This window comes from Aspergillus lentulus (genome assembly GCF_001445615.1).
Source record: "Aspergillus lentulus DNA, contig: Alt08, strain: IFM 54703, whole genome shotgun sequence".
NCBI classification, from domain to species: domain Eukaryota; kingdom Fungi; phylum Ascomycota; class Eurotiomycetes; order Eurotiales; family Aspergillaceae; genus Aspergillus; species Aspergillus lentulus.
Genome location: NW_028322118.1, coordinates 1,385,924 through 1,398,786, shown reverse-complemented (window position 1 = coordinate 1,398,786; position 12,863 = coordinate 1,385,924). Strand labels below are relative to the sequence as shown.

The 12,863-nt window shown below is 48.8% G+C and overlaps 3 protein-coding genes across 3 annotated transcripts; 2 read left to right on the top strand and 1 right to left on the bottom strand.

Annotated features, from left to right (window-relative positions):
* Positions 1–2,770: 2,770 nt before the first annotated feature.
* Positions 2,771–3,963, top strand: ALT_3720 (C2H2-type zinc finger protein; the record flags this gene model as incomplete). Its single annotated transcript, XM_033556350.2, has 3 exons — positions 2,771–3,234; positions 3,305–3,789; positions 3,845–3,963. 3 exons carry the CDS (start codon positions 2,771–2,773, stop codon positions 3,961–3,963), a joined length of 1,068 nt encoding a protein of 355 aa, XP_033412241.2.
* Positions 3,964–6,083: 2,120 nt separating this feature from the next.
* Positions 6,084–9,825, bottom strand: ALT_3719 (U2 snRNP complex subunit HSH155; the record flags this gene model as incomplete). The annotated part of the gene is made up of 2 exons (XM_033556351.2): positions 6,084–9,763; positions 9,816–9,825. The coding sequence occupies 2 exons, from the start codon at positions 9,823–9,825 to the stop codon at positions 6,084–6,086; spliced, it is 3,690 nt and encodes a 1,229-aa protein (XP_033412242.1).
* A 427-nt stretch (positions 9,826–10,252) lies between these two features.
* On the top strand, positions 10,253–11,828 carry ALT_3718 (uncharacterized protein; the record flags this gene model as incomplete). The annotated part of the gene is made up of 3 exons (XM_089599622.1): positions 10,253–10,411; positions 10,989–11,327; positions 11,643–11,828. 3 exons carry the CDS (start codon positions 10,253–10,255, stop codon positions 11,826–11,828), a joined length of 684 nt encoding a protein of 227 aa, XP_089455960.1.
* Positions 11,829–12,863: the final 1,035 nt, after the last annotated feature.

Genomic DNA, 12,863 nt, shown 5'->3' with positions numbered 1-12,863 from the left:
TTCGGAGGATTCGGTACGGAGTTCATTGATCATAATCACCCGCCATTGACCATTCTGATATTCTCACCAAATTGAGCAGATGAGTTGCTAGGTTGGTATGGCATTGTCTGAGGCAAAATTCCGTACACGATATTGATGTAGTGCACTAACCAGGATGGAGCCGAGCAACCTCACTATCACCCACCTTCCTTAATCTACGTTCCTCTCCTAGGGTATTATAAGAGGCAACATCAGAATACGCAGGACAAAACAAATTCACGTTTCTTGTGACCTCGAGCGTACCTAGATAGTGACCTGTATTCCGCCGATAATTGTCACAGTGGAGCGGTGGCCCTGCAGCCACACTGCTGTAAGGTGCTAGAGGTGCAGCTCTACCTCTCAAGAATAGGGCCAAATCATCAACCATCATCATTTGGCATTGTTGAAAAACCAATGATCTGCTTAGGGACCCTCACTTTTGACTCTGTTGCTCAAGCACCACACCTTGTCACTGTGAGTGCTGCGCTGCAATCTGCCGTTTCGCAAAGTTGCTTGATCGACTATTGGATGCTCTACATTAGTGAGGCTTATTATTTCCTTAATTGTGTTACCGAGTACTATTGACGAACTAATCAAAATGAACGAGGTCTATGGGATAGTAGATATTGCTCCATGGATATATGGATAGTTTCCCTACCTTTTCCCTGATTGAGAATGTTACTCCTATCTTCAGAAATACTCACCATATTTATTCCCTCCTTTTTTGGTACACGTCAGCTAATCAGTGGGCATTATTACTACTGTATTATTGCAGAATGCGGAATCAGAAGAGTGAGTGGAGTCCATTGGACCCGTCGTCTCTTGGTGAGCAATTGCTGCTGACTGACCCCACGGAACGGATATACCCTTTGACGTATCTCTGTGATCTGCCATTTCCCCGCCACCTTGAAACACCCTTAAAGACTCAAGGCGAACCTTCGTCGCTGCATCAAAGCTTAAGTCTTGGCGTTGCCTGCCATCTTGCATTTCCTTTTCCTCTTCATTTTTTCTTTTTCCTGGTTGTCCATTCCCACAGACACGGCACAGAGTGGTGCGCCGCGGCCCCCCTTTACATTACCAGCCAAAACAGAACTGGCTTAGTGCATCCTACTTACCTTCCTCAGTAGGCTTGAAGGCCACGGCCCCCTTTAAGATGATTCCCATCCCGGAGTAGTGCGACTAGACTCCATGTACCTTTATGGAGTATGTGCACTTGACTCCAAAAGTACTCTCACTAGTTACTGGTTGCAGGTGTACCGGCCAGTGGCTACTACCTACCCTGACAAATTGAAGGTCGGAAACTGTCGCAAAATGAAGCTGAGAAAGCCCTAGGAAGTTCAGCTTCCTACTCCGTAACTACTCAGTAATCCCAATCAAACCCAGGTGCTACCTATTTTCTGTGTTCTCTCTGTTTTGGTGGAAGCCCACATCTTTCCCTCCCCTTTCTTTTCTTTTGGTCTTCCCGTCCCAGCCTGTAGACCTGGGAGTTGGGACTCACTCATCTCCAATTTATCTGCTTAGAAATGATATTTTTAGCGTGTGATTTTTGAACAGTCCAATCTGCGAGCTGTATGCACATACTTGGTTCCGATCACGGAGTTTCAGGCGTCTCCTTTTTTGCTATTCCCTCACCCCTTCCTAGGTACCATTTTGCTTATTTACAATCCTATTTTCTCTGTTTTGAAAAGTGGTATGGTATTGAACCTTGTCTCATTGTTCGAATCTTGTGTCATTGCCTTCATGCTGAAAGAAGAAAAAGAAGCAGTCTCATTTGGAAAGCTAATCTAAAATTAAAGACGATAATAAGTGTTTAATCTTATCATAAAAAGGGGATTTTACTTTGCTAGCTCTAACTTGCACATAGTGATCGAAAGGGTTAGGGGAATCAAGATTGAACTATTTAATCTTAAAGAAATAAAATTAAAATAAAATAAAATAAAATAAAAAGAAGAGGGGAAACAAAAGTAAAAAAAAAAATAAAAAATAAAAAATTGATACAAAATAAAAAGAAAAGGGAAAAAGGGAAAAGGGAAAATAGGACCCATCGAAACCTTGAGGGTCACCCAAGGAACTGGTTCCCATTTGGAGAATCAGCATTTCCCACTTAGCAATTAGTAGATTCATTTTTGGTACTCTGTAATTTACTTTACTCAGGATTATTATTTATTTTATTTTGTTAACACTGGCGCCGTTTCGTAGCCTAAGCAGCCCAAAGTAACGATCTGCAACCGTCTCCGACGGGACGTCGTCAGTGGCACTAGCACCAGCACCAACACGGCAACGCCAGGGCTTGCCTTTGTCCCTGCGGTCCATCACTACTCGTGCTGAGATTCTGTGTTTGTTCATAAGCTTCGCCGATCCCCTTCGGGTCCTTCCCCAGACTGTCTTTCCTTCTTCCTATCTGTCAGGTTCAAGGGCCTAATATTCCATCTTCCTTCTCAATTTTCTTCCTGTCGCACCTGGGCACAAACGCAGATTATCCCCCTTCTGGTCATCGTTCTGCCTTCGAGTGCAGAAGCAAATCTCCCGACACCTGCGCATCCTCCCCCCATTCAACTGCCTATCTTGCGCCAGAGCATAGTCCGCGCTCAGTCGATCGTCCTCCAGCTCTCTTCCTCATCCTTCCTCTCTACCACACACAGTTCCTCAACACGCTTGAACCGCGGACCTACCGACTTGTCTACTGTTTCCTCACTTTTGTCACTCTGCGACACCTTTGGTTATAACATAGGAACACATACAGCTAGCCTCCATGACGATGGTCATTGAGAACCAGAACCGCCAGTATGGCGGGATGAGTTTCGACAGTGTCTACTCTCATAATGTACCACATCACGCACCACAATTCACTGACCCTTGGGCTTCTGCACACACGTCTTCCCACTCCACTCCCCCAGTGTACGCAACTTCCATGGGGATCAATCACACGAAGCCAGAGGAAGTGAGCAGACCTACCTTGTCCATGCCATACTCGAGCGTTCCTGTCTCTGCACCCTCGATGGTCCCAAGCGGCAACTACTCCACAGCGCCCACGGGCTACTCCGGGGCGGAGGTGATAGGTCTGCAGCACGATATGCCTCGCACAAGTTTCGAACAAGCTCCTACCTACACCACAGCCTCGTCGATGAGCAGTTTCACTCCTGCGACTTATGCGCCGATCAGCTATGCTCCCCCTCTCGCTCACCCACACCCGGACAGTCGCCGTGTTTCACATGTGTAAGCTTGCGACTTCTTTCTTCGACAGGTCATAAAAACACTAGCCGCTAACAAATTCCTTCCATTCCAGCGATCATCGTGGTAATCATTCACAGCCTCCGTCAGGCCCTACATTTGGTGATGCTCTTGATGCCAGTCGTGGAATGGTGGCGCTCAGCCAGGATTTGACACCTCGCAACATCTATGGTCCTCGTGCCCGGGGGTCTGGGGACTCGTACGGATTTCCTGCGGCCCATTCGTCCGGTTCATCTATCTCCTCGGGGGGAAATTACCCCTACTACAGTGCATCTGTTGCTTCAGTTGAGTCGTCTGTCACGGATTACAGTTCCACAACATCAGAGTCGTATGAGAATGGACACCTGTCGCGAACACTACCTCGGCCGTCGAACCTCTTGTCTGGGAGTGCTCCTCCCGGCCCACAGTCCATGATGAGCCAATTCAGCTCGAAGATGCCGTCCAACACACAGAAGAAGCACAAGTGCAAGGTGTGCGATAAGCGATTCACGCGCCCGTCGTCCCTGCAAACGCACATGTACAGTCACACTGGGGAGAAACGTAAGTACTTTGTGAGATTTCTCGTTGAAGCCCTCGGTACTGACTTCGGAACTAGCGTTTGCATGTGACGTTGAAGGTTGCGGAAGGCACTTTTCTGTTGTCTCGAATCTCCGTCGACACAAGAAGGTCCACAAGGGCGAAAAAGAAAACGTATCTGGTGGTGAGGACGATTAGAAAGCCCGTTCTCTACTCTGCACCAGAAGACCGGTACCTTTTTCTTTTTCTGTACCTTTTGACGGATACCAGAATCATTGAGTGTTTGGGTTATCGCGCTGTGCGACGTCCAAACCACTTTCCCACCAATTTGATGGGCTCTGGTCCCTTGTACAACAAATTCATCCCTCGCTGCTTTTCTTACTTGTTTCGTTTCTTCCTTTTCCTTTTTACATTTTCCCTTCTGATCTCTGCTAGGCCAGAGAATTGATACCCCCTTTTCTTATTTTCGTGTTAAATCATGGATGGGCAGGACACGGTACAGGGACTCTGGGATTTTTCACATTTGATGACCACTATATTCCCACGTCATGATCATAGAGGTACCGGTTGTTTTCCTGGTTGATGCTCATTTTGTTTTTATTTCCGTTCTATTCTCTCGTTAGATCACTCGTTCCTTTTTTTTTTTATTTTTATTCATTTATTTATTTATTTTATTTTTTTTTGTCTCCACCCTTTCTTTTGACCCTCGTATTATGAGGGGTTTACTGCGTTTCCGTGGCGTGCAACTGCGTCCGGGAAATTATCGCAGCAGGCCTTCGTTTTCTTCTTCCTTTTTTCCCATCTAGAGGCATTGGTCCTTGTTCGATTCGTTTCATATCTTTTCACCTTATTATATTCCCGCTCCAGTTGTTCTGCGTTGACATGTCGACTGTCCCTCCACTGAGGGGACATTGATGGTGGAGGAAAGACTTGGGCTGATACCCGTTGCAATTGGGCGGAGCATTTAAAAACGGAACGCAGGCAGTGGCTTTCATATTTTTCGAATGTCTGCAGTCATCTTGTGTGGAGTTTGTTACAACATGAACATCATCTGGTGTCATTTACGGTCGCTACCTACTTGCTATACCACTACTACCTACACCTATTGCCTAATATACACATCCTGGAAATACATGAGCGTGTGTGTCTCAAGATTGAAGTGTGGAACCCTGTACTGTTTTATGTATATAGCCTGTCTCACCACGAATACAATCACACATATGAGCATCATCAAACAAGTGCAACACTCTCAGTGGCAATGAGTAATCATAATCATAATCAAACAGTGGAGGCCAGGCACGCCATGGCTTTCAAAAGTGGAGATACCGTTGAATAGAGCCACGAAAATAATCCAATGATACAATCTGGATTGAGATCGCTGATTGTAGAATTAATAGAACCCAATGTCCGCAATACGACATTGTCAGGGCCTCTTGTCAAAGGAGATATCTATCTAAGCCTCTGATGTAACCGCGCCCCGTCCAAAAATAAAACATACACGCGTCCCGGAATTCCCACCCCAGGTAGTCTCCGCAACTCATATTGCTGCTACTGCTGCTATTCGCTAGCACTTAGTAAGGTACATACCAGGAAATGGAGCCAGGGTCCAGCACTGCAGCGTCTGATTTGCGAGTTGCAAGGAGATACTGGGTAGAATGGAAATGAGTAAGCTGCGTGTATACCTCAGCCAGCTCATTCTTGCGGGACTCCATCGCTTGCAGAGGGTATCTACCTGTGACTAATTCTGCTCCATTTCATCATTTTCGCGGTAGTACCAACTGTCCGCTGATACCTCTCAGAGCGGGAGGATAATTAGATTGTGACACATGCGCCACACAAACATATGAAGACTAGATGGAGATTTGCGAAGCCTTAGTGTGCTGTCGGATGATGTCATGTGCTGGGAGTAGTTTCTGAGGATTCCGATGCGGTACTCGCCGCTCGCCAGTCTTTGCTAACTACTCAGGTCAGTTGCCAAAGGTACCTATTTAGCTAGGAGGGGAAGTAGGTGTGGTCTTGGCATCAGTTGTTACAGGTTGTCGTTACTTTAAAATAAAGAGTGTCCCTAGAAGAGTAGCCGTCGCGCGAACTCTCCTCGGATTCTACCGGATGAGGGTACGACTGTAGACTGAAGACAATGGCTTAACAATATCATTGGTTTGCTCGCTATAACCTCCAGTATAAGTAGATGAAGCAATACGCGCCAGTTCCTCCATCAACACCATTCGCGACAAGACAGGCCCAGAATGTCAAAATATAGAACGGGATCGACGAGGGAATGAGGTCAGAATACATAAAGAAGCCAGATTAGCTTTTATTTAGATTACAATTGAGAGCTCTGGCCTCGCCAAGCCATCGTCCTCCAACTCAGGATAGTATGGAACCATTGAATCAGCGCTCTGAACGTAGGCGTCGTTGTAAAGTCGCCAGTATGGCGTGCGCACCTTGCGTGCTGGGTGGAAGAGACCAGCCCAGACGTAGTTCATGACCACACCAGTGCCAACAGCCATCCGGATGGCATCAATGGCTTCAATGACACGATCGATAACGTGAGGACTAGTTTCGAAAATGTTAGGGAAGACCAGGTTGAGTAGATGGACCATGGCGTCTTCACATCCCAGACCGACCACACCAAGGGCAATGTGTTTGACGACACTAGCAGCAGTTTGCCGATGCACTTGATCACGGTCGATGAGGGCATCCTCCAGCAGAGGAGTAACCGCATAGACATAGTCCTTAGCCATCTCGCCAATGTACTCGAACAAAAAGGACATGGCCTTCAGCACACCATTCTGGACATTCAGCTCAGGAACACGGTATTCGTTCATCAGAGCCGGAAGGACAGTGAACGGAGCACAGGTTTCAGCCACAATACCAATGGCGACAGCAGTACAGACACGAGACTGACGTTCCTGGACACGGAGATTGTTAAGCAGCGTCGCCAGGACGTCCTGGGGACCAATAGCCTTGGCGATGAAACCGAAAGTGTTATTCGCTGCACGACGGATACCCTTCTTGTGGGCTTTCAACATGTCAAGCAGTTCAAAGCAGATACGCATCCACTCGCGAGCGTTGACGGATTCAGGCCCACGATCAGCAATACGACCGACCAGATCGATGGTGTTCTCTTGGACCTTCTCATGACGGTTACGAAGGATGGGAGTCAACCGGGGCAGAAGGTCGCGAATGGGTGGCTGCATCTGGTTGATACCCACGACTGTGACAATGGACCGAAGAGCACCGAGGATGGAACCGAGAACTTCAGGATACTCCTCACCCAGATATTCGTAGAGCACAATGCCAAGCTTACCCATAAGCGCATCCTCTCCGCATTGCTTCATGACCATTGCGATACGGGAGATGAGGTCGGCAGCTTGCTGGCGTACTGTAGCGGACTTGTTGTTCAGACGCCAAAGGATGGTGCTGACAATCTGCGGGAGATAGGGCTTGCAGCGAGTACCGAGTGCGTTAACGACTGTACCGAAACCGTTGAGGATCACAATATCCTCAATGCTTTGCTCCTGGAACGCATAGAGGACACCGTCAATCAGCCTTTCTTCAAGCCGCTCTGATACATCGGCAGCCCCAAGGGCTGCAATGAGCTTCTCAACAGTCTCAACGGTCATCTTTCGGTAAGGCTCGCTCTCATCCTTCAGGTTATTGACCACACGTTCAAGAATTTCTCCCACGCCGACTTTCTGTCCAAGATCGACAGTCGTGTCCACAACCTGACGATAGTTCCTTCTGTCCAACGCCATTCGCCTGACCCAGAAACTCTTGAAAAAGTCGGTCAACACGTGTTCCTTGAGATAACTGGCCGTCACGCCGTCAGTGCTTGCGCACTGTGATACTACCTTGAGAACAACCTTCTTCATTTCTTCATCAGGAGAAGAAAACTCACGTAGGAGAATCTCCATTATCTGACTGGTGTAGTAGTTGGCATATTCTTCGTCCATAAGAGGAATGATGTAGCCCACAGCTTTCAGGAAAGCAGCTAGGCCCTTGCCACGCTGCTTTCTGGCTCCGGTCCAGAGCGGGTTAAGAATCTCATCGAAACTCTCGATACCGTAAGGATTGGCAGCCTCAGCTAGAGCAGCAACGGCAAGAGCAGTGACGGTTCTGACCTTGGCCTGTTCATCGCTCAGATTGTCCGCAATACAGTCAACCAGACCTTTCAGGTGAGGTAGAATGGCACAACCCATGAGAATGGGAATCTGTTGGACGATCTTGACTCCGGTATGCCGGGCTTGCCAGGACTTCTTACTGCGACACACAGCACGAAGGAACGGAAGTAGAGCTGGAATACCAAGGGCAGAGGCAACCACAGCAAACGCTCGGGCAGTTGTGTTCCGGACGTATTCATCCACGTGGTCGATATCGGGACGCATGGTGCTGATCATGGTAGCAAGACCAGCCGCCTTTGCCAAGTTGGAGATGATTTCTCTACCTTCAACACGAGCATAGTAATCCTGGTCGATGAGCAAGGGCTCGATGACGACAAGAATCTTGTGGACGTATGGGCGAACAAGATCATCTAGCTTGTAGAGCACACGATCGATAACCTTGACCAACAAGTGGCGTTCTTGATCCTCGAGCGACTTCTCCATGAGCAGGGGAAGGATCTGGTTGAAAAGAGGGCCAGCGCCGAATTGCCGCGCGTTATCCGTGAGTTGACGCAAAGCAGTCTTTCTCATGGGTGGTGTGCCGTTCTTGACCTTGAGCAGCAGCCTCATAATCTTCCTCTCTTTCAGTTCCTCAACCGACATCGTGCTCTCATCGCCCCCTTCCATCAATTTGCCAAAGTATGCCATATCTTCGGGCTTGAAGAACTGCAGATCGCCAACACCTGGGATTTCAGTTGGCAGCTGCTTGCCCAATGCGCGGGCACTCTCAGGCTCCTGCATCATAAACCCTCCTACGCCGCCAGCCGCGGGAACAGGAGCTGGAGTTGCCATGAGCTTTCTTGCAGGTGTTCGGATCGGTGCGTATCCCGGGGGGGGCTCAAGGATCTTGTAGCCCTCTGAGGGAAGCATCATATCAAGTTCCTCATCGGAGAGAGGGGCGTTTCGACCAGAAATATCAGTTCCAAAACTGGTTGGAATCAAAGGCACACCTACTTGAGACGGATGCATTGGCGTCGCGAGTCCTTGATTGCCAACTGGTGTCGCGGCTGCGATTGCTGGAGCTTGATCCCACCTTGATCGCCTTTTGGGAGCCTCGTCGGTGGTGCCAGGCACAGCGGGTGCGGGTGTTTGATCCCATCGCGATCTTTTTGCTTTCGTCTCGGAAGGTTGAAGAGCTTCAGAAACAGCTTCTGTGGGTTCGCCAGATACATCCCACCGCTGCTTGCGCTTTCGTCCCGTGGCGACAGAGACTGTCGAACCAGCCTCGGCATTTTCCTTATCCTCTAACTTCAGAGTGGCCTCATGTTCAGTGACACCGTCCTCGCCACGTGCCTGTTTCTCTGCGATCAGCTTCTGGACACGCTCTTCTTCTTTCTCTAGTTCACGGAGAGCCATAATTTCACGGTATGTCTGGCCATCTGTCTCCACATTGGCATGAGTGTTCGCCGCAAAGGGATCAGCCCTGGTTGGCGTCAAAGGGCCTCGATTGAATCGACGCTTTTGATAGTCTGTTTCCCTGTCCGCAATCCTGGCCGCCTTTTCGCGTCCAGTAAGGATATCCTCCTCCTCGACGCCATTGCCATGGGCAAACTCGTCAATCTGATCTTTGGTTGCGGTATACTGGCCAACCAGACGGTGACCGCCGTCCGCATCTTCCATTTCTTCATCACCATCAACAGCGATGGACGTGTCATAGCCTGCGTATTTGTCGGGACCCTCGCGGTCGTACAGGGTGGTATCAAAGGTTTCGGTCAGGGAGGCCTTGGTGGAGTTGTCAGTGCGCTGGCTAGACGAATCAAAGGTCCTAGAACCTTTCTTCCCAGCTGTAGCGGCATTCCGCTCAGCTTGGAGCTTGCGAACAGCTTCGAAATCAGCTGCGGAGGCAGTCAGCTCGGCGTTTTCGGTTAGGGGGTGGAAGAGACCTACCGTCAGACATGTTGGCAGCTATGAGTAGTCCGCAAATGAGGTAGAGAGTAATATATCTCTAGTACAGGTAGCAGTAGCTACATTCGGATCAAACACCGGAATAACGGTGTAAGTGAATGCGGTCCGGGAAGCAATTTGCTGATGGCTTGCGATGAGAATGAACTGAGCGCAAAAAGGGAAGTCGGTCGGGCCACGCTAGTTTGACGACTAAGCTATGTCATGTGACTTTGAGTGGCACAAACTCTTACTCATAGGTGAGTAATCCGCAAACGCCAAGACTATTGTTCTTGTTTTAGTAGATGAGCAGTGCCGCCCTAATAATACTAAACAGTATTGTCACTGATATTGCTCGAAGTCAAACATCCTCTCCATGTCCCTCCATACCCTCCCAGAAGAAGTCCTCCACGAAGTCATTGACAACCTCCTCTCTCATCAGGATGTCGCATCACTTTCTCTGCAATGTCGCCGCATACATCGCCTGTGTGAGATGTCCACTTGGTGCAATACCGCCGGGTGAGGTTGCGAGACACCGTGGATTTCGTAAAGGCATTTGGGATGTTACTCGCAATCTTAAAGAAACCACGACTGGGTTGCATGTACGTAATATTCAGCTGAATTGGTCGCCAGCAGTAGGATACGGATTTGTGAAATCCTACAAACCATGCCCTGCAGAAAGGGCACTGGCGTTAGATGACCTACACAGGCTCAGAAAACTATTGAACGAATTTTAAACATGCTACAGGCTCCCGCTATCATGTAGTATGGGCTCCCTTATTCGTCTTGACCAATCCGTGTTTTCTTTTCCATGGGATCTTGTCCTTTCTCTGCATTCTGAACTCTGAATAGTGACGGCGACCCACGATCCCCGCTTCTGGCCCAAGGCCTGGCAGCCCTCTTAGTCTCGGTCTCGCGCCTGTGCATGAGTCACTTAGCTTCTGGCCCGTTGGATATGAGGCACCCAAGCTCTTGAGATTGGAAGCAGAAGCAGACGGCGAACCGCTTCCCATATCCGACTATGTATTCAAGCATTTCCTGGAACTGGCCAGCATCCGTGGAAGAAAATGCCGTTCTTACAGAACCTCCGAGCTATTAGGTTCCTAGTCGATTCGAATACCCGCGTGTATCATTGGCCATATTATCAACCCTATGACCTATTCATAAGTCTTAATCTAGTGCGACGTCTGCCGGCAGCTGAATCTCCGCATGGATGCTATTGCGGACGCGGATCCCCCCAGTGTTGAGCCACCACCACGGTCAGGAAATTGTACCTGTATCATGATACAGCACTCCAGCCTTAGTTACCCATACCTGGTATATACAATCGAATCAGCCAAGCGTTTGGGAAAGTTCACATATGGGATCGGCGGCCGCTCCTCAAGGAACGGTATGCTAACGCCCTTCCATCCAGAGCGCGTCTTCCGAGCACTTTTTGCTCATCGGGCCTCTCTGCGCCAGCTGGATCTCGATGTAGAGGAGGAAGCTCGTATACTGGACCTTGATAGTGATAGTAAGGTATCTTAGGTATACCCCAGCAGAAGAAGAGCACGAATCGCCCCGGCACGATCCAGTTTACCTACATGAGTAACTTGAGAAGCTTCCTGCGGAGGACGAACCAACTGCAGATGCTTGCTCTCTTCGAAATTTCTTGCAACTGGAGGACCTCAGTCTAGGAGTTCATATTCTTTATCTTTATGCGCGTGGATACGGCGGTGACCGGCTCGATAATGGATCGTTGTCCCTTGTCGAGCACCTGCCGCCCAACCTCGTGTCACTCCGCATATATGGCTATAAGAAGGGAATGAAGCCGCGGCTAAAGGTGTTTCGCAGAACTCGCTTGAGGAACAGCTTGCCAAGCTGATGGCGGAGAAAGATGAAAAACTCCCCCGACTTGCTGTTGTTGAGGGTATCGAAGAGCCGATCCCGAATGGCGAGACGATAGAGGGGCCCATGAATAAAGATAAGCTTTGGAAGGGGGATGCAGACGATGATCGGACGGTGTACGAGTATGCATAAGAGGCATATAAGGCTACCAACAAATATGAGATTCAAGGTCGTGCTGAGTCCGTGACGCGCGATCTGACTCCTCTAATTTGATATCTATGCGATCTACTGCGGAGCTTGCCCGCAAGCAAATGCAGGAAGACAAGACCAAAGCAGTGGGAATACTAATTGCGGCTTCCCGTACACCATTCCTGATGAGCTGAGGGAGGCCGCTCGGATTGTTACCGAATCTACCTCTCCAGCAACACCGCAGTGAGAATGAGAGAGTAGCTCAGAAGATCCAGGGCAGATGTGTCTTGAACACAAGCGATGCAAATTCTCTCGCATAGAAATTCAAGGAACCTAACCTGGGTAGCAATATCATGTTACTCTGAAGCGCACAGATCTCTGCATCGACTCAATATTCTGCCCGTTTATATCATTAGTTACTTCAGATACTACGTGTTTCCAATCAGAGATATAGTGAAGTTGGGATCCCAGATAATCTAGCGCATTTACTTAGTCTGCTGAGACTGTTTATCAGCGTGGCTGCGAGAAAGGACGAAATGTCCCAGGACTGACAGAAGTTCGAGCTTCTCAGAATCACCTGAAGCAGACAGCCGCAAGACTAACTTCGTGAACGAGTCTGCTAGAATGAAGACGTGCGAGTTGGTTTTACGTCTTCTTGTGTCCCTTTGACTGCCAGACTGAACGAATTTTGCAAGAAGTCGAATGTATAACGAGGCGGCGCTTAACATTCCGACATTGTTGGTTTTATCCTTGTCGCAACCAACAATGACTATACCGCGGTCCCTCGTCCTATACTTTCCAATTGGCTCAGCTTTCCAGTCATTCATTTATTCAATTGACGTGTAGCATCTATCAAAGTCTATCTTAGACCCTGAGATGTCATGTGCCTCCACTGGTTGATCAGACTCCATCGGACTTCATCTGTTCGAGACAGCATGTGCCGTAGGTATCCCACCCTCGGGATTACGGCGCGGCTAATATTCTATTTCTAGATTGTACACACAGCCTGGACTCATGCTGTGCTTTGAGTGCCTTCAT